At 37.2% G+C, this 19,072-nt stretch overlaps 3 protein-coding genes across 3 annotated transcripts; 1 reads left to right on the plus strand and 2 right to left on the minus strand.

Annotated features, from left to right (window-relative positions):
* Positions 1-6: 6 nt before the first annotated feature.
* On the minus strand, positions 7-8,715 carry LOC113686263 (EF-hand domain-containing family member C2). Its single transcript, XM_027203865.2, has 20 exons — positions 8,486-8,715; positions 8,305-8,392; positions 8,056-8,156; positions 7,178-7,248; positions 6,823-6,902; positions 6,603-6,724; positions 6,056-6,157; positions 5,799-5,914; positions 5,547-5,682; positions 5,323-5,427; positions 4,709-4,847; positions 4,354-4,519; positions 4,099-4,173; positions 3,181-3,322; positions 2,517-2,752; positions 2,064-2,145; positions 1,331-1,446; positions 922-1,088; positions 645-694; positions 7-352 (listed from the first exon to the last, which is right to left on the minus strand). Exons 1-20 carry the CDS (start codon positions 8,525-8,527, stop codon positions 275-277), a joined length of 2,214 nt encoding a protein of 737 aa, XP_027059666.2. The 5' UTR covers positions 8,528-8,715; the 3' UTR covers positions 7-274.
* An 11-nt stretch (positions 8,716-8,726) lies between these two features.
* Positions 8,727-12,771, plus strand: LOC113686266 (CAP-Gly domain-containing linker protein 4). Its single transcript, XM_027203869.2, has 5 exons — positions 8,727-9,001; positions 9,498-9,606; positions 9,894-9,964; positions 10,114-10,191; positions 10,761-12,771. Exons 1-5 carry the CDS (start codon positions 8,860-8,862, stop codon positions 11,012-11,014), a joined length of 654 nt encoding a protein of 217 aa, XP_027059670.2. The 5' UTR covers positions 8,727-8,859; the 3' UTR covers positions 11,015-12,771.
* Positions 11,794-18,937, minus strand: LOC113686264 (transcription initiation factor TFIID subunit 6). The gene is made up of 13 exons (XM_027203866.2): positions 18,712-18,937; positions 18,254-18,340; positions 16,910-17,063; positions 16,187-16,243; positions 15,666-15,880; positions 15,035-15,100; positions 14,781-14,858; positions 14,328-14,429; positions 14,043-14,167; positions 13,496-13,553; positions 13,296-13,370; positions 12,913-13,032; positions 11,794-12,453 (listed from the first exon to the last, which is right to left on the minus strand). Exons 1-13 carry the CDS (start codon positions 18,865-18,867, stop codon positions 11,995-11,997), a joined length of 1,752 nt encoding a protein of 583 aa, XP_027059667.2. The 5' UTR covers positions 18,868-18,937; the 3' UTR covers positions 11,794-11,994.
* Positions 18,938-19,072: the final 135 nt, after the last annotated feature.

Genomic DNA, 19,072 nt, shown 5'->3' on the forward strand with positions numbered 1-19,072 from the left:
CCACGATGCCTGTTATGATAACTTTTATTACCATTTGAATACTTACAAAGCTCAGAACTCCATCATAACAATACAACCAGTTTATGTACAATTAAAATAAAGGAACATCTCCATTCGGGTTTTCTTCTACTCTTCGGTGAAAAAATAACAGTTTATTGCAATCCAGCAAACTATAGAGTCCTGCATAACAATTTTTTTAGGGTTATACAATCTTCCAACTAATAGGGTGAAGAATTCCTTGTAAAGGCAGAATAATATCCTCTGTGATGCAAGCTTAGTCCACCTCAAGAAGATTTTGTAAAAGATCCTTGTAGCTGACTAAACATACAAATTCCTGCGGACCAACCCGCTGCTAAACAATCGAAGTAAAAAGCAGATATTAATACCATTAAAAAAACCACACAGAATCATTCTCCTGCTGTACGTTTATATAACTCCTTTCAGATGGTAGCTTCCTCAGTCAATACATCATTAAGCTTCCAATACACAAGAAGAGCGAACATTTTCAAATGCATTTTTAAAAAACAACTTTTCAGTCATGAAACAAACAGTACTAGAAACTAGCATATAACATCTTCCGTTTTCTTCTAACATTTCCCCTCCTCTCACACACATCCTAATATCTTAAAATGTTACTATCTTACCATTGACTTGGGATCTGGAGCTGCGGCTGGGACAAACTTCTGGGTTGTGACTGTAGAAATGAAAAAAAAAGAGGTTTACTAAGACAATGAACAGTTTTAGGAATGAGTTTTAATTGCTACAAATCTTGGAAAACGCTAACAAGAAGTCACTGGCAAAGAATTTGCAGTCCAATTCAGTCCTCCATGATCAGCTATAATATTTCCTATTTTCACCCTCTTTTATTACCACGTGACTCTCGCCCCACCCCTTCCCGAGGAAGCAAAGCTATTTTCCCACCTGGAGAGTCCCTCCAGTTAAGTAGTTTTAGGAAGTGTTCATAGTTCCCTTCGTTCTTGTCGTTTCGTTCAACTCTTTCCAAAATGGCTTTGAGTAAATCCGACTTGGCGGGCACGTTAAACCTTTTGCATGCGTTGTGGAGTTCTTGAATGGGAAGGAATCCAGTTCTGAAAAAACAACAATGGAATTAGATTGATCTAAACAACAATTTCAAAATAAAATCAATGGATAACACACCCTTCGCCGATAAATACAAAAACTTATTTTAGGTTTTGAATTTAATGATCATTTCCATCTCAGAAGGAAAGATTTCATTTACAACGGTTACGGTTTTCATAAATTGTAGTAGCATACGAGTACGAATTTGATAGAACAGCAATAAACAAAACATCTTGGTTCGTATCCTCACCCAAGGACATCCTCGTGTCTACATGAATCCATCATGTTGGAGAAATCTTCAAAGTTAGCTTTTCTAAGCTGTTCTTGAACTGCCACTACCAATATTTGCAAATCATCTTCTTTCTCCTGAAGCACAAAGAAAATGTGTCAAACACTTGTTACACAAACACCATGAAATCAGTGACAGAAAACTAACAAGAAAAAAAAAAATCAAATAAGCCGTCCTCGTACTTCAGCGAGTGGGAGAGACAAGATCAACCTTGTGTATGGGATAGGCCTCTATTGTTGCACACCCAAATTTTTTCTCAGGCTTTCTTTCTACCAATATTGCTAAGCAGCGGTCACCGAGGATATGATAGGGATTTTAAGGTGTCACTACGACAACCACTAGAAAACGTCGCCGAAAAAAAAACCGAACTGTCTTTCCTCCTAACAATTTTGCTACGAGATAAATGCATTTATCGTTTCTAACGGTGCGACATCTTTACGTCGGCATAACAAGTGGGAGTCGTGTTCAGTTCAAAGAGAAAGGGCCCTAAATTTCTCTCGAGGTTTCCGTGCTAAAAAATGCTGGCGTGGTTTTCTTTAAAATCCTGATACTGGATATAAGCCCCATTCATGTTTAAATCACTGTAATGAACCACTGCTTTATTTCAGTCCAAGCTAACAAAGCCATGGAAGCCTCACGTTTGATCAATACAAGTATAGTTCTTATCTGACGAAGTAGAGAGCTCCAAACTCACCGTCAAGGCACCAAAGTATCTGGACACAGTTAATTGCTCGTGGACAGTCAAGAGATTTTGCCCGAACTTCTGCAAGATTCCCCTGTAAAGAAAAGAGGAACTTTTAAGAGTTTCTTCAACTTCCTCAAAATAAACCCAGAATATCAACGTTCTGATTGAGCCATTCTTCTTTGTCGTCTCAAATTCAAATCCCTCCTCAACATGGATTCACCTCCAACAAAATAAGGACATTGAATATTGACAATTCCCAACACAAATTCTTGGCGGGGGGGGAGGGGGGTTTGGATCTTACGCATATGACAGCTTTTTGGGTAAGGGAAGAGAGTACGAATTCCGGGACAGGTGGGGTCTGGCATGGCACCCGAATGGGGAGGGGGGGGAAGAGGAGGAAAGAGGGGGGGGAGGGTATACATTTGTGTTAAGTAATACCAGATTACACGCTTTGCAACTCACCTGAAAATATCGCCAGGGATTCTTCCCTCGTTACCAGGATCGTGTTGCTGGAAGTCGGCTTTAATATCTTCGTATTTTTGTTCCAGAATTCGCTTCAGTTTTGGAAGAATAAATTGAATGTTGGCCTGGGGAAAGTCTGCGGAGTGTTTTTCCATGTAATTCACGGCATATTCATCCGCGTCAATCAGAATAAACTGGAAGTTGTGGAACGCCACATCAGCACCGATGTATAAATCCTGCAATGAAAAGAAAATACAAATGCTATCGTTAAATGGGACATGAAACTATTCGAATACCGTATAAACATGCAATGAAAAGCTGTATTCGCTTCATCTTTCAACTTACATTTCCTTCAAAGTCAGAGCCTTCCCTCGTTACGCTGGACATGTGCCGTATCCAACAAAATCTCCGTTGGAACTCTCGAGAGTTTTTGACGCTTAGAAGCCAATAAGCGTACAAAACGAACACTCTTGAATATTCCGAAAGGTTTTCGAACAATCTTCGTGATGGATCCGAACAATTTCCGATGCTGGTTGTTATTCAGAAAACAGCGCAAACAGTGCAAAATTTGGCTATTTAAGGGACATGCTGGTGTAGGTGACGATATTAGGATTTGCTAACAGTGTGCATTCACAAAACAATCTAAGTAGGACAGATCACTAACTTGAGCGATAAAATAATTGACACCATCCGGTTTCTTAATTCGTCCTCGCTCCAGGAACTTGCCGCCGAGTATCCCAGAGTTCCTCTGGGGTGGCTCAAACACAAGAATTGTGTCGTCAGACAGAAAGTAAGAGATGATGAACCTAAAAGGAATGACAAGCAATCTTAATACGAAGGATGTAAAATTCTCGTACTTCGTCATTACCGTCACTTCAATCTCACCACCGTTCTACAGGGAGAGTTGGGACCTTAAGCAAGCACGATAGCAACAGCAACGAGAACGTGGCAAAACAAAAGAGTTAATGAGCACATCAATGGCTCAGCACGTGCGTTTTGAAGCTTTGTACATTTCTTAGCCTCTCTCTTTGCAAAACAACAACGTCAAATCACCGACATTCGCGTAGTCTGAGGAATTAAACCCCAAATGGCAAATTATTGAAGTTTCCTATTAAACTCAACGCTGCTCACAAACGTTAATCTGAAGTTGAAGCGTAGTCCCGTTAGAGATAGTAAACGCATCTTGCTATTCGCGCAACTCTCGCTAAAAATATGGATTCATACTTAGATAAATAATTCCATCGGCATGCCGTCATAACTGCTTAAGGTCCCTAGTACCGTAAATCCTGAATGGGCGCCCCCCTTCAAAAATCGCCCCTTCTAATAACCAAAATGTACAGTATGACCTTATTCTCCTCCCTTGGTTAATTCAAGACGAGTAATGAAACAAATAGGATTATCTGTACCAAATGTGCCGCAATAAAAGTTTAGAACCAGCTTTGAATGACATTACTCAAAAAAGCCTCGTCTTAGTACTCAAACCTGGCAATGTTCTTGGGAAACATTTAAAAAGTAACCCAAGCGTTATCCTATCCATAACTGTATTCTTTTCAAAGCACTGTATTGGAGTTTTTAAACTCACCTTCTGTCCATGTCAATGGGACGCGTCGTGTCCAGACGCGCAACAAATCGAAGAACATTACTTTCCAAACCATGCCTGAAAAAAAAAAAAAACAGACAATGCGTGTTAAATATATAAAAATTAAGCGTTATAGATGTCAATATTGCTGTTCTTACAACATTTTGGCTAGTTTTTGGGGTTGCTTCAATGTTCTCAGACGTTTGATATCTGTGTTTTACATACAAAAACTTAATCACTACAACACTTTTCGCTTACCTGTCTTTTTCCATGAACTTCTTGAAATCTCTCCGAGTGGGCTTGGGTCTGAGACTGAGACAAGTAGCCAGCGAGTCTTCCTCAGAACCAAATCCGTTATATGGGGGGATCTCTCGGGGTGCCAGGGGCTCTGGATCGGCTTTAAAGTTGATACTTTCAAATTCCTCTGCAGACAAAAAAACATGAGAAAATTAACCAATGTTCTGTTCCTTTTGCACTAAGAAGTAAAAGATCACTTAAAACGACAACAAGAAATATACATTTCCTGCTTCCACTCCAAAAAGAAAAGCTTCCTGTATTACACTAATTAAAATAAAATGCCAAAAAATAAAATACAAAACTCATGATATCTTACGTAGTCCATATTTTGACTTGTAATACTCTTTGGTGAACTCATCACAGTCACAGATACGGAATTTCCGGCCCCACACATTAATAACACTGCCTATGGTGAGATCATTGTCCTGATAGTAATCTGTATACACTGCACCAGTCTGAAAAATTAAAAACAGGTACATCATTCATCAGGCACCACTCTATACTTGAAAGAAATGAGCCTTAAGGTACCTGGTAATTATTCTGAGAGAAAAACTGTTCAAGGTTGTCTGTTAACCTTTAACAAGATCTGTTTGCTGATTTCCCCCTCTAGCTGCTACACATTTCCTTTTAATTTAGTTACAAGGTTTTGGTATTTCATCAAGAGAGCAGCTTCTACTTGACAACTTTGAGTATTCTCATTACCTGGATAATGCATAGATATCATGGAGAAGTAACATGTTAATCACTTCTGTGAATAAAGGGCTACATTGCATTAGATGAAGTAACCGACTGTTCTTAGGCAAGGCCATCTCCCCTCACAAGGGATCAACAAGGAAAGGACTTGGGAGAGTAGTGGAAGACAAGACAATTTTTTTTCTGAGTCATGCACTTTGTATTATCAATTGTCTGGCTTGTTTCAAGTAAACTAACCTTAAGGCTGTCCAAAATCCATCTCCCACCATGTCCCATGGGACCAAAAACATTCAGCACTGTTCTGCCTGTAATCTCCCCTGGTTGCCGCAATGATGTAGGCTCCTGGAAAGAAACAATAACCATTTAATTAGAAAACTAGTCAGACAACTATGCAATGCAAGCATAACTATAAGTATCAACTATAACATATGTAGTACTCTGGACTAATTCTTGACAAATACCTTTGGTAGCCTTTGTCTTCTGAGGAACATGGGCACTGCATCTCTACCGCTGTTGTTTGGAATACGCTCACAGATCTCTACAGTGTCATCAGCAAGGAAATAATGCATCTCCATCTCACGTGCATCACCAAACATACTAGAATAAAGTGAGGAAAAAAATTGGATACTTGCTAAATGTTTCCAACATAACAATATCACTATCTATGCCATAAGCACAACCCCAATGCACAGAGAATCTTAGGGAAAACTAACCTGTCACTGTCATCCCAAACACAGAAGAATCGCAACACATTGCGATCAAACTGAAGAAACTGCTTGAGAGTGTCCTCTTTCTCATAAGGACGTAATGGCTGCATGCTCTCCACCAGCTGGAAAATATACAGTAACACCAAAGATTAGGTTTATTTTGATACAACAAGCCTATTACAGTGGAGAATCAAAGATAAGGTATTTTGTATGAGAGCATGTTTATATGGCATACCCCAGTTTAAGTCAGACTAAAAACAAACCTTTTTGCGGTGGTCTGTATATGGATCTGTTGGAATGTTTTCTGGGTTGCGTATCCTGACTCCAAGTTTACGGAGAAAATTATGAGTAAAATCATCACATCCCTGAAAACAATAATAACACATATAGCAAGCTCAATTTTAGTATATCAAAAGTGAAAATTGTTTCAACATCTGTACTGAGGTCAGTGTACATCTAAGACTGCAAAGATATACTTTGTCTGGCTTTTTTCCATCTCAATCATAGCTACAATTATGAAGATGGACAGACACCCAAAATTTCCATTTGAACCCTCTGACAATCCTTATTGTCTGCCACACAAATCTGATAATGTTAGTTTGAAAACTTTGTATTGGATCAACTAATAATCCCTTAAATGATATTTTTCTTTACCCTCATCACTTGTCAGCTTGATTTTGTACTTGCGGCCCATGGGAGATGAAGGGTTGAAACAAGAGAGGGGAAATTACAACCAGTTCATAAAGAAAATGACTTGTTTTAATCACAATGCTGGAAGTGGTATTTTCAGTGATATCTTGATATACTCACAGTGATCTTAAATGTGCGGGAGTAAAGTGTGATTTCCTGACCAACATTAAAGTTCTCCACAGTGTAAAACTCTTCATCATTAGGTGGAGGTAGTGGAATGCGATGACGACGAATCAATGTTCCTTTTAAGAATAAAAATGACAAAAATCAAGTTAACATTCTTTTTAACAGTAATCACAACTCATTTGTCACATTCCAGTCAAAAAAAAAAATGACAAACCTTGTGGAATCCCACTGTTTTCAACTTTTGGCTCAATCACCTGGATACTGTCATCCTCCAAATAAAAGTAAATTTTGCATCTACCAAGAAAAAGATACAGTATTTGAGAGGTCAATGAAATATCTAAGATAACACAGTTTAAATCTTATCAAGATTTTAATCATACAATTCATTATGCAAAAAAAATATGATATTAGCAATGATGGTGCATGACAAATTTAAAGCTTTACAGAAAGTGACACTACATTTCCTTTGCTTTGCAACCAAAACCAAGATAAGACTGCCAGATGTTTTTATTTATTCCAACTGGTAAGGCAATTAAGGAATGAAAAAAGACTAAAATATAGTTTGATACCTTCTAATCCTGTATTGCTCCTCTCTTTTCTCGTGTACTGCTTCTTGGAAATAAGCATCAAAGCACAAAACCTGTATTTCACAATTAAACAAGTAATTAGACATCAAACACCATCTTCATGGGTAACCTTGTTTCTTATTGGTCTCTGGTTCATAGCAGTCAGCGGAGTGTTTTACATTTCCAATTTTTTATTACAGTTGGCCTCTATTGTATCTGTTTGAAAAACAACACTCGCTGCATACATATATCACTTAATCTATCAAGAAAGGCCCACAAGCGTGTTGACATTCTGGAGTGTAGATCAAATACTTTTCAGTGCTCCCATACTTTTCATACATTTTCTCCCAAGATTTAAATCAAATTCTCCCCTCTAGCTGCTATATATTCCTTGTAAATTAGTGAGAAGAATCTGTTGATTAGTCAAGATAACAACCTCCAGCTGATAAAATTTTCTGCTCTCATGACCTTTAGCAGGATAATGTATCAAAATTATGGGGAGAAGTACCATTTCAATCAGTACTGGGAGTTGAGGTACTATACATCATACTCTTTTGCTAGAAATGAATGCAAATTGTGTTGTATCCCCAGATTGTTGTATATTTTACTTAAACCCAGTGAGTAGATATCTCACTTGTTTTAAGTAAAACAAAACTGTAGGGTTGACTTCGTTTTGCTTCTCAACATTCATGCAAACCAGTTTTTATGAACAAAAAATACCCCTGGTTTCTCTTAAACTGCTAAAGATTGATATCTGTCTTCGCAGTTCTTCCACAAACCATTTTTTGAACGTCAGGGTACATTTTTTTCACGCTTAAACCGCAGAAGCATTTGAGGTAAAAATTTCTGAATTTAGCCAAAATGACTGACGAATTTCTTACCTGTCTGTCAAATGCAACCCAGGCGGGTGCCTCTCCACCAATACCCTTTGGATAACCACTGTGTCTCGGTTTTAATTTTTGTCCTGGTAAAGGATCTCCTCCTGATAAAATGGAAACAAAACAGCTAAGTAAATGTGTCAAGTCTTCAACTGTGTTTGGGTTAGAACAGTTACAGTTACCTCTCAACGTTTTGATCTAAAATAGAAGAGATGTAAACTTCAAGGAAGTAAACGTATTTTTAAAACTTACCAATTCCACTTTTATCTTCACCTACAAAGGATGATACATCATTCCGGTAATCAAATAATTGTGACTTGTGAAACTTGCTTTTCCCAATCTGGTAAGAGAGATTTGAGTCAAGTAAATTTTACTAGATTTAAGTTTTAACTCAGTCGTAAAATATGCGGCATTGTATAATTTGAATGCTTACCTTTCGATCAAAAACTTGGCCTGGCAGGAAAGGTAGAGCCATAGTAGTTTAATCACAGCAAACTCCGACCTGCTTTTATCGTGGAGCTTGTTTGAATTCAAGATGTCTGCCGTGTTGCTAATATACGGTCCGTCGCTAAGATTTGTGGGTTTACCATAGCAACAGCTTCGAAATATTACATCACTTTTGATTGGTCAAAATTATTTTATTCTTCAAATGCAAACCAATCAGGTTATTGGATAGAATATGACTGGTTCTCCCGCCAACTGGGTTTGTTTGTGGTTCTTCTAGGCTTCTCGGTCGAATAGGGATTTTTGCAAACACTAGTGAAGAAAAGTCTTATTCAAGGGAAACAAAATGTAGAAAGAAGATCCATGGTTTTCTTTAATAACATCAATTCTGGGGCTCGTGTGCAAGTGAGATGGCGAGGAGAGATCGAAAACGGGACAATCCGATATGCGGGAAGCTTGGTGGCGAAAGATGGCGAATGGGTTGGCATTGAACTAGACAATAGAGGTAGTGTTAATTAACCCTTCGATCTTGGCCAGAAAACTCATCATATTATAATCCATTTAACCTCCATGCCGAAGTGATCTATCACAGAAGCTCGTTTAACACATAGCCAATTCTGTAGGACATTACTAACACATTCTTCCACACTTCATTATTTCATGTACCTCGTGTTTTCCTCGTAAACCATACAACTAACGCTCTCTACGATACTATTAGTCCCAAAAATGAAGAGATCGTATCAGCCACATCGGAACCATCATTTCCTGGAGTAATCGTGCATGTTTCCTCTTCTATAATCAACCCAATCAATAGCTTTGAGTGACATAATACAGTCCCAACTTAACTATCGTCGTAACCCTGGATTGCTGTCCTTTATAGCGAAAAACAATTATCGAAATGACATTTATTCTGCTTACCCACGAATATCCATCTTAGCTTTAAAAGCATTTATTTTGGTAGCGAAAGTAATGATTGTATTTTCGACTGGTTTTTCTTCAAGTTGGTAAAACAAGCGGCCTGTACAAGGGGATCCAGTACTTTCACTGTAGAGATGGCCATGGAATATTCACACATGCAAGAAACATCAGATTCATTCCAAGTCAAAGAAAGTAAGTTATTACCAGAAACTATTGCAGACTCAAAAACAGGCCACCACCACCTCTCTAACTCATAGTAGCTGCATATAGGTGCTAATAAAATGCTACTATTTTTCATGTAAGGAAATTATTTTACATGTTTGCTACAAAGGAAAATATTGGATAAAATAGAAATAAAGATGATTTATTTCATTTGACTGTGATCTTATCTGTTTCTTGCTGATCACTTTTTGAAGAAAACTGTGAAAATTTTCAGATAGTTTTTTAAAGGATTATCATGTCTAATTTTCCCTTTTTAGGTTACATGATACATTCAAGGTAGTTTCCAGGACCTCATCTGTTGATGAGACTCTCTTTTCTAAAACTGAAGGTAAAGGATAGCAGTCACACTTCACTCTTAGACTTCTTTTCATAATGCTGAACCTGTCTGTTAGATCTTGTTTCAAATGCATATATGTCTCCTGAATAGTGGAATGTTCTTTCAAGTTGGGTTGACTGTGATCTTTTTTTCCTTCACAGTGACCCCAGTGAAGAGTTACTCTGACCCTGAAGTCATAAGCACTAAGCATCTGGACAGGATCAAAACAATGATTCAAGGTCTTTTCATCTCTCTCATAACTGACTAAATTTTGTATGAATATGAAACACATGTGGTATATGTAATGACTGCCTCTGTATGAGTCAAGAGTCAGAGGGTATACCAACATAAAAACAAGCCATGCTCCAACCAATAAGTATTTTGGTTTACATTCAACTGATACTCATTCTATTGTTGGTCAGTGGTCAATGAATCAGTCAAGGTGAAGGAAGGCTGATGTCGTGACTTAGAGACTTTGAAAAACCATCAATTAAGCAGATCAAGTGTCAGTCAACATCAGGCTGAACATGGTGTAGACTACTGACCAAAATATTGACTGACTATCCTTCAATACATCAATCTCTCGCGAGCTGTAATATTGATCTACTAAAATATTTTATGGGTACCTATGGTAACCACGATTGATAAATATCATCAAACTATCACCCAGGTAAATTTACCATCAATTTTTTACCTTCAGAAATTTTCAGAGGTGTGCAGGCAATGAAGATTAATGGTCAAAATTGCAAGGGCTGTCTCATTTTTTAACTCCAACTTGACAGCTTAAATCATAATTTTCTTTTGACAGGGGAATTTTCTTGGCCTGAACCGAAAACCCGGTTTAACAAAAGCCATTTAGTTGGAGCTCACATCCCATCAGCAACAAGAGAGAGAAGTCTCTCAGCAACTACCTTCAAGCCAGAGGAAGACTACAGCTTTAACAAACACTTCATTTCTCCTTCATCAATTCCAAACATTCATGTACCTAGGCCCATTTTGAAGAGAATGTTAAGATCTGAATACTTTGGGACAACAATTCCAAGGTATTCTAGTCTTTCATAAGAGGGGACCTTGGTCAGTAGTGTGTTGTAGAGGCAGAGTAAGACTACCATTACTTTCCCTAGGAGTTTCCTTCCAGTACCATTCTGCTACTGTTTATGAGCCACCCTACCAAAATTAACCAATCATAGTGTGCCTCCTGCTTCCAGTATGTCTATTTTTTGTGTTTTGTTTTTGTATTTTTTGTTGTTGTAAATTGTGTTACATACTTCATGTTAAATACTGGGTACCTAGTTAGGTGCTGACTATCAGCCACTTACATCAGACAAAATGAGTTTGTGTGTGTTGTGAAACAGTCCTCTGTGAGGACAAGTGTAGATTGCTAACCATTAAGTGTCTTATGATTGTCAATCATTACACCATGTATTTAACAAACAATGATTCCATATAACTTCAATTGCACCAAGAGGTACTTAGGAGCAATGGAAGAAAAAATGACAAAGAGAATTTAGGTAAAATTCACAGTTTGTTTCCTATCATAGTAAACAGAGCTGACCTTAAAGTTTAAAGTAGATGAGCCAGGCAACAGCCCTTAATTTGTAGCATTATAATTGTCACTAACAACAATGTTAAACCCTGAAGCACAGTAAGCCCAAATTTCATGTTCAAAGTGCAATTGACTGGGTGACTCTCTGTGATCGAGGGCTTGGAGGAGGCTACCAGACTCAGCACAGTCACCATACAGTAAGACAGGAGCTGTGTCTTGTTTGAAATTCAGCTACTGACTTTCAAACAAAAATTGTATTCTAAACACACTTACTAAAACATACAGAAGGACACAGTTTACATTCCATTCTTACCTATTTATTACAAAAGATTACATGATATGCACTTGTAGTGATTGAAATAGGGGGCTAAAAAAACTTTGAACTAACTACAATGTACCTGCAACCATGACAGGGTTTTGTTTTTTTGGATGATATAATTTTGTACAGGTACTTATTAAATACGTACATTTTAAAAAGGCGAGTTTTAGCCAATTGTTATGTCACAGGGCCGCCAGGTGTTGGTGTGTTACTAGTGGGGGTAGTTGGCTTTGGTATCCCTGTGCTTGTCAATCCTGTTGGTAGTAATCCTGGTAGTGTTACAGTCCCTGCTGATGTGGGAGTGGTAGGGTTAGAATCCCTAGGGGTGGTAGGTAGACCAACTTTCAAACCAGGTTGTAAAGAGATTGTGAAAGTCCCACCAGAAGTTGGGGTAAGTAATTTAACTGGACTTGCTCCAGGTGTAGAAGGTGTAGTGGGAGTTGTAATCCCAGTGGTCAAGACACCAGTTACTGTGCGCACAGTTAATGTGGAGGGTTTCTTCATGGCGCTCATGTTCTGCCGCAGCTGTGACACTTTGGTGCAAAGAAGAGGTCCAATACTACCAAACTCTTTTTCATATTGATCGGCCAAGTCTGGTGGATGACGAGTTCTCAGTAACAAAGCAGGACAGTGTTTCTATAAACAAAGAGAAATAAATGTCAGTTGTATTGACTTAAACCCAAAACACATAAACATTCAAACAGAGAGGGAGAGATACCATGGGAAACATATGCAGGATGCCATCTATTGTTTGGTCTGAGGAACCCAAATTTTTTAAGCTTCTAGCTTCTGTTGGGTTTCCTTGTTACATTATTTAATTCTTTTTCTAGTTATTGACAAATTTGTAAATAAATTTAACACTGAAATTCCTCTGCAGTTATTGAATTGTAAATATCTTACTTGTAATGTTTTGTGGCAAAATAATATAAAATAAAACAAAGGAAGGTCACTGTATCAGGTCTGGTCAAAGGTTAAAGGTGATCCGATCCAAGAAATTATATAGGCTCGTTTATAAAGTTCCAGACCAATTCATGGAATAGAAAGAGATTTTTTGTAACAATTAGAAATTACTACAAAGTTCACATCAAAAATTACCAGCAGTAGATTCTTGAGGTTTTCTGCAGCATTCTTCTCCACAGGGTCGATTCCTTCTTGAGCTTTTTTAATCAAAGCACTTTCAATCTTGAGTCTTGGAACAACAAAGACCTTAACCACCTTTCAAATCAGAAGAGGTTGAAGAACAAAATCACTTAATAGTGAAGTATAAGAGTGTTATATCACATTGACAAATTTGAATAAACCACATGCAAGAGCAGGGTTTTTGTAAGAAATGCAGTAACTGTAGAATGGTGTAATGTATCAGGAAAGAATTCTCAAAATTGAAACACAGAATTTTGCATAACACATAAGTATTCTCTGATATCTGCAAGCCAACCCTGCAATATAATCTTTACTTGTGATTAGCGTTAAAAACATACCTCCTGTCCCAGCTCTGCAAGCCCAGTTATAGCACCATAATGAGTTGATAATGAAGCTTTTTCTTGGTGTAATGCCTGCAGGAGCAAACACAAGTGTCAACAGTAACTGATTTAAAACAAGTGAACAACAGATCTTCCACAACAATGTTTTGACAACCAAAATATATATATTTTTTTTATCTGAGGGGGATTGCACTTACCTTGCAGTAAGTTTTGGTAACCCTTGATTGAACATTATTTGTAGTGGAATTAAAAGACCTGAGACAAAAACCATGTAGTGACATTAGGCTACTTCGGAAAAACTTAAAGTAAAGTAAAACTAAGTTGAATACCTTTTTTCAGGGACTAAACTACGAAGAACAGAAATTTTTCCTGACCCATTTACATTCTTTTAAAAATTGTAAAACTAATATTGTTACTGTTTCTGCTACCAGTCACCTTAACAAAGCAATTGTATTAAATCACTTCTACACTTTTTCACGTACTACACTATATGAGTTATAAAGTTAACACCTTAAGGTTATTGCTAGAATGAATCCCATTTGGGTTTAGTCAATCTGGACTGGTCATGCCCTCATTAATAAATGGCCTACAATGTAGCCTACCACAAGTCTCCTTGAGGTCAGTGGTAGAGCACTTGAAGTATGTACAAATGGGAAAGTTTTAGGTTTGACTCCTATTAAGAAGACCCCGAGTGTGTCATTCACTGCATCACATCATCTTTCAAACAACAAATTTCTTCCTTACCTGCAGACTTGTGCAACAACTCTTGATCCAAAGTCTCTAAGTGCCCAATGATTGTCAGTTTCTGGATTAGTACTAAGTTGTTTACTCACAATACAAGTCATTACAGCTGGAATTAACTCATGCAGCTGTTGAGTTAGAAACAAACAACTTGATGATCATAATAATAATAATAACAATAATCATCATCATCATCAAAAGCAACAAAAAGGGGGAAAAATTTTGCTATCCAAGAAACCCAAAACTGAAAATATATCAAGGTTTCAGAAAGACAAACCAATAACTTACATATTTCTCGACATAAAGTGTTGGATTATCCAACAAAGCTTTCACCATACGCATCAGATAAATCAATAACACTAAGTTATTTTGTGCCACATTTACTCTCACCTAGGATAAATTGATACAAAGAGCAGCCATTATTAGTGCTTTTCACTAGCTTATATTCATTCAAAAACTGTTATTGGAGATATCAATACCACACACATTTTCACATATCGAATGTTCTAGTTTACATTTTGATCAACATCAGCTAAATGATTGCAATCTCATTTCTCCAAATGATACAAATATGTTGTCAAACAAATAAGTTATGAAAACAAAAAGGTATCAGCAAGAAAGTGTTTCCTCTATATAACACCAAATTCTTTTTAACTATTCAGATGGAAATCAATGACAGATAGAAGGAAGAACAATTGATCAAATCAGATTTTGGAAGTTAAAGGTGCAATGAAGACTTACCCCCTCAGAGATAAATGTACTGAATCTTGGTAACATTTGATAGAGACCTGGGTCTGTTGATAAACTTTGTAGAGCTTCCTGGAGATAAATGATGAAAAGTAAGGTAAGGTAAGTCTACTCTCAAACTAATCACTCACACTGACAGAGTTAATCCCAATTTCCCAGGCATAAAACAATCAGGAGTATACAGTAATTTACATCTCCCAATAGCTGAGATGTCATTCCATCATAGGGTAACACCCCCTCTCACTTACTGCTCTTCTAGATTCACAGGATCCCACACAAGCCTCTGTGATCTCCTTGTAATATAACTGTTGTTCCTAAAAAACAAGCCAGTCAAGTCAGTTGAAATATATTTGACCCTGTGCTAGGATTAGCTTCACCCAAAGCCTTGAAAGCTTGATACAGCTGTAGGAGAATTTGGTTTTAAATCAGTGTTTTTAGCTGATATAGTCAAGTTCTCTACCTTATCCCAAAACACTTCTCCAAGTACACCTAGTTTCTAGGCAGATGAGTTAACACTCTATACCCTAACATCAGTATGCATATTCTCTGGAATGTTCCTATCATTTCCTATGGCACTGACAAGGAGACTTTGTTTATCAATCAAGAGCTTCTTTAGTCAGTGATCATTTCCTTTATTCTTTTTATCTTTAATGTGCAACTCAGGGGTGATATTGTAAGGAGAAATTAGAAGCTAGTCACTCTTGGGTTCAGAGAATAATGGTTACTGTTTGCTCATCCTAACACATTCTACAGAATAATAAAAAAAATATATGACAAACAAAAAGACTAATTAAAAACAAGTCCTGCAACTGAAAGTGTTAACCTGTTCACTGCCACAGCTGATCTTACAGTCACTTATTTCATTGACAAAAACCTTACCATGGATAATTCATGAGTGACTTGGGGTTTTGTCTTATCATTTTTGTCTCCAGATTCCTCCTCTTTATTAAGATTTTGGTTATTCTTTTTCCCAACACTTTGTTTGGCTCCCTTTCCAGCCACCTTTGGTGCCTGTGGTTTGATTGTTTTAGTTACTTTGGGTAACGCTGCAGCTAACACAGCCCTATTGTCCTTTGCCTGAACTTGTACAGGCACTAAAGAGAGAAAGCAAAGAAAATCAATTATCATATCATTATAAGAGAGGAAAATCTGTTAGGAGCTATAATCCATTGGGATAATGGTTCAGCCAACAGACCAATAATGAAAAGTTCTCCAGTTTGAATCCTTTATTTTCATCACTCTAAAATATGACTTATGCAATTTATAATAATACTTCATTAAGTTTACTACTTATACCCTTAAATGCTCCTACAGGCTCCCTTCATAATGATATACTAATACTGATCAGGATATTGATATCACAATTACTTTGCTCCTGTGATTTGAGTAAAGTTAGATACCTGGAGGGGGATTTTCAGGAATAGCAGGCTGGAGGCCATCAATACTTAACCAGTGGGCTAAAAGATAAAACACACATAAAAATTCAGCACCCTGTCTCAGACAAGAGCTTAATCCTTAGATACCCCCCAGTGTTTCAGTTTTTCCCAAGAAGAACATGATTTTATAAAATTTATCTGTACAAGGCTTTCTGCTTGGGCGTCTCAAAACCAAAACCAAAACAATCAGAACAGTAATTCAAAGCAAAGGAGAAGGTTGCATGGAAGTGACAATTATTAAAACTTTGCAACCTAACATAGGTATCCATACTGTACAAACTGTTCTCTACACACTCACTATGGTGCTAGCATAGAGAATTTGTTCATCTATCAAGAACTTCTCTAGTTGGTAATCACTTCCTTCTTTCTTGTGGCCTTAATGTTTAATTCAGGACTGATAATGTAAGGAGAAATTAGGTGCTGGTCACTCATTTGGGGAGGGGGGGGGGTCGTCAATTGCTTAAAGTAAAAACAAGCAAACTGCCTCAGACCCAGAAGAATGCTAGTGACTGAGTAGAGGTTAGTTTCAGTTTTGATGCACATCTGATTGATCTTAAGGGTGGTGTAAGTTTTCACAGTGCAAAGAAAAGCAAAACCAAAGCAATCCAAGAAAATTTTTTACATGTTACTATACTACATGTCAATCATATAAACAATTCGCTGCAGCGCCTTACAACAACAAAGTACCTTTAATGGTTACATCCACTGGAATACGTGGCAACTGTGAGCTCACAATTTCATTTAAGTCAATTTCAGGATCCTTATAATAATACAGTTCTCTTCCTCCACCACTGGCAAAACGGAATGGAATGAATTCTTTGGAGCCAAAGCCATAAAGAGGCTGCAAGTGGAAAAGACAATGCTTCTGAAGTTCAAAACAGCATTATTTATGAAATATTGTAAAGAGCTATTAAACAAGTCAGTTTAGTTTTGTATGATATTGAATTACACATGCATTTTGATTGGTTTGTACTTATGATCTGTTGGAGGACAGACGTGTAGGTGATGTCACAGTGACAATATTATGATTTTTTATCATGTAAAACAAAAAGATTCCATGTAAGGACCCATGAGGGAACACCATCTAACAACCAGAATAATAATGAAGATCGAAATGCACCAATGGCAGCGTACCAACGTGCTACAAATGGCGACTTGTAAACAATTGACCTCATTGCCTGATGAAGACTAGCAGTATTGCAGTTGAGACGTTGCAATCTACATCAAAAAGTGACTGTCATGAGACAAACGAACAAAGTTCATCTCCAATCTTACACCACCATGAACAATAAACGCATATTTCATTACTCAACATTTGGGTTGGAAAACCCTCTATTCATGATGTATGATACATAGATTAACGTTTGTTTTAAGTGTCTTAAGTCTGATGGACAAGAAATTTTTAAGAACTATTATAGTATCTCTAGTCATTCTCAGGTGGTGCAAAAAAGGGTTGTTTTTATGCTGGGGCCAAAACATTCAATGATTTGTTGCCTGAATTAAAATCAATTAAGTCATTATTAATATTTAAATAAAAAATAAGAGAATTTTTAAATGATTTCTAGTCAATCTACACACATATTTAGATTTTTCATAATTATCTTTAATTATGATTGATATTTTGGTCTTATTTTTGTTTTATTCACTTCAGTATTGTTTTGTATAATTTACCAGGGCACCCATTGATATCAGCAATTGCTGATAGGTTTACCCTGGCTAAAGATGTAATTAATATTATTATTAAAATTACAAAAAGATTCCATGTTGGAGGTAATACCCAGTAACAGACTACAGAGGACATAAAAAAAGTGGTAAGAGCATAAGTAAACACTCAGCACTGCCTTATGCACCACTTTATTTTCATACCAAATTTTTAAGTCATCTGTGATATATAACTGGACAGACGCATGGTAATCTATTTGTTATTTTAAATAGGAACAATTCCAAAGACTGCTGGCCACGACCACTGTTTAAATATATTCAGTACGTATCTCCAAAACATATCAACAATCAACGTTAAATGCATCGTACCTCAATATTCTGCACATGCAGTGCATTGTCGATATCTCCAGTGACGAGTTTCCTGCGTTTCGAGTGTTGCATAAATTTAGCAGACTCCTGAAGATTTGAAGCAAGAGTTAAAATACATCGCGATTTTCCCTTTAGGTACTCAATAAATATACTAGATGTAAGTAATTTTTTTCAGGACTGCCATACTTACAGTTCCAGTATCGTACGAACAGAGGAAACAATAACCTCATTTCAATGAAGATATGAGCTCTTCTTTGGTCGGTGACAAATAAACTTCGTTCCTGACACAACTTTTACATCAAATTTTCAAATTTCAAAACAAGTTTCAAAATGCTAACCCAGCTGAACATTTAAGTCCAAAAAGTTGATCAAGATCTATCTCTATTCGCAAATCGCCGAACATTTTTCCAAAGAGGATAGTTGAGCAAGCATGCAAAGAAACATAACGCTAATCTCACCTGAGCGAGTTGTTTCAATCGATATGTCCCATCATCAATGAGCAGATTTATCGCCTCCTCATTGAGATTAGATATGCCCATGGATTCAGAAATTAACTTTATACTCTCAATTGTCAGCTGGCCATCAACCTCAGTCCTTTCATCGTCTTCATCCATTTTAAATCAAGATGTAATTTACTCCTAGTCCGCCGTGTTATCCGCCATTTTTTGTCATCATCGGTGAGCCAGCAGTCAAACGTACGAGTGCCAGTCCCTCACGCTCGCACTCGATCAATTGGGGTATGAGCTACATTCAACTCTCTCGTGAGCGGACACCTTCGGGAATTCGAAAAAGAGTCCGTTCGTATAGAAGAGCTGTCCG

This window comes from Pocillopora damicornis, chromosome 6 (genome assembly GCF_964200805.1).
Source record: "Pocillopora damicornis chromosome 6, jaPocDami1.2, whole genome shotgun sequence".
Taxonomy (NCBI): Eukaryota; Metazoa; Cnidaria; class Anthozoa; order Scleractinia; family Pocilloporidae; genus Pocillopora; species Pocillopora damicornis.

Bases quoted from the DNA above. Each gene is read 5' to 3' on its own strand.
- LOC113686263 (XM_027203865.2), bottom strand. From the start codon at position 8,527: ATGGCTCTACCTTTCCTGCCAGGCCAAGTTTTTGATCGAAAG. The intron at 5,683-5,798 runs GTTAGTTTTCCC...ACTTTATTCTAG, and splicing joins GTTTGGGATGACAGTGACAG to TATGTTTGGTGATGCACGTG. The intron at 695-921 runs GTGGGAAAATAG...TCATTTCTACAG, and splicing joins TAACTGGAGGGACTCTCCAG to TCACAACCCAGAAGTTTGTC.
- LOC113686264 (XM_027203866.2), bottom strand. From the start codon at position 18,867: ATGGATGAAGACGATGAAAGGACTGAGGTTGATGGCCAGCTGACAATT. The intron at 18,341-18,711 runs GTGAGATTAGCG...TCAAATCTTCAG, and splicing joins GATTGAAACAACTCGCTCAG to GAGTCTGCTAAATTTATGCA. The intron at 14,859-15,034 runs GTAAGTGAGAGG...ATTTATCTCCAG, and splicing joins CCTGTGAATCTAGAAGAGCA to GAAGCTCTACAAAGTTTATC.
- LOC113686266 (XM_027203869.2), top strand. From the start codon at position 8,860: ATGGTTTTCTTTAATAACATCAATTCTGGGGCTCGTGTGCAAGTGAGA. The intron at 9,607-9,893 runs GTAAGTTATTAC...TTCCCTTTTTAG, and splicing joins TTCATTCCAAGTCAAAGAAA to GTTACATGATACATTCAAGG. The intron at 9,965-10,113 runs GTAAAGGATAGC...TTTCCTTCACAG, and splicing joins TCTCTTTTCTAAAACTGAAG to TGACCCCAGTGAAGAGTTAC.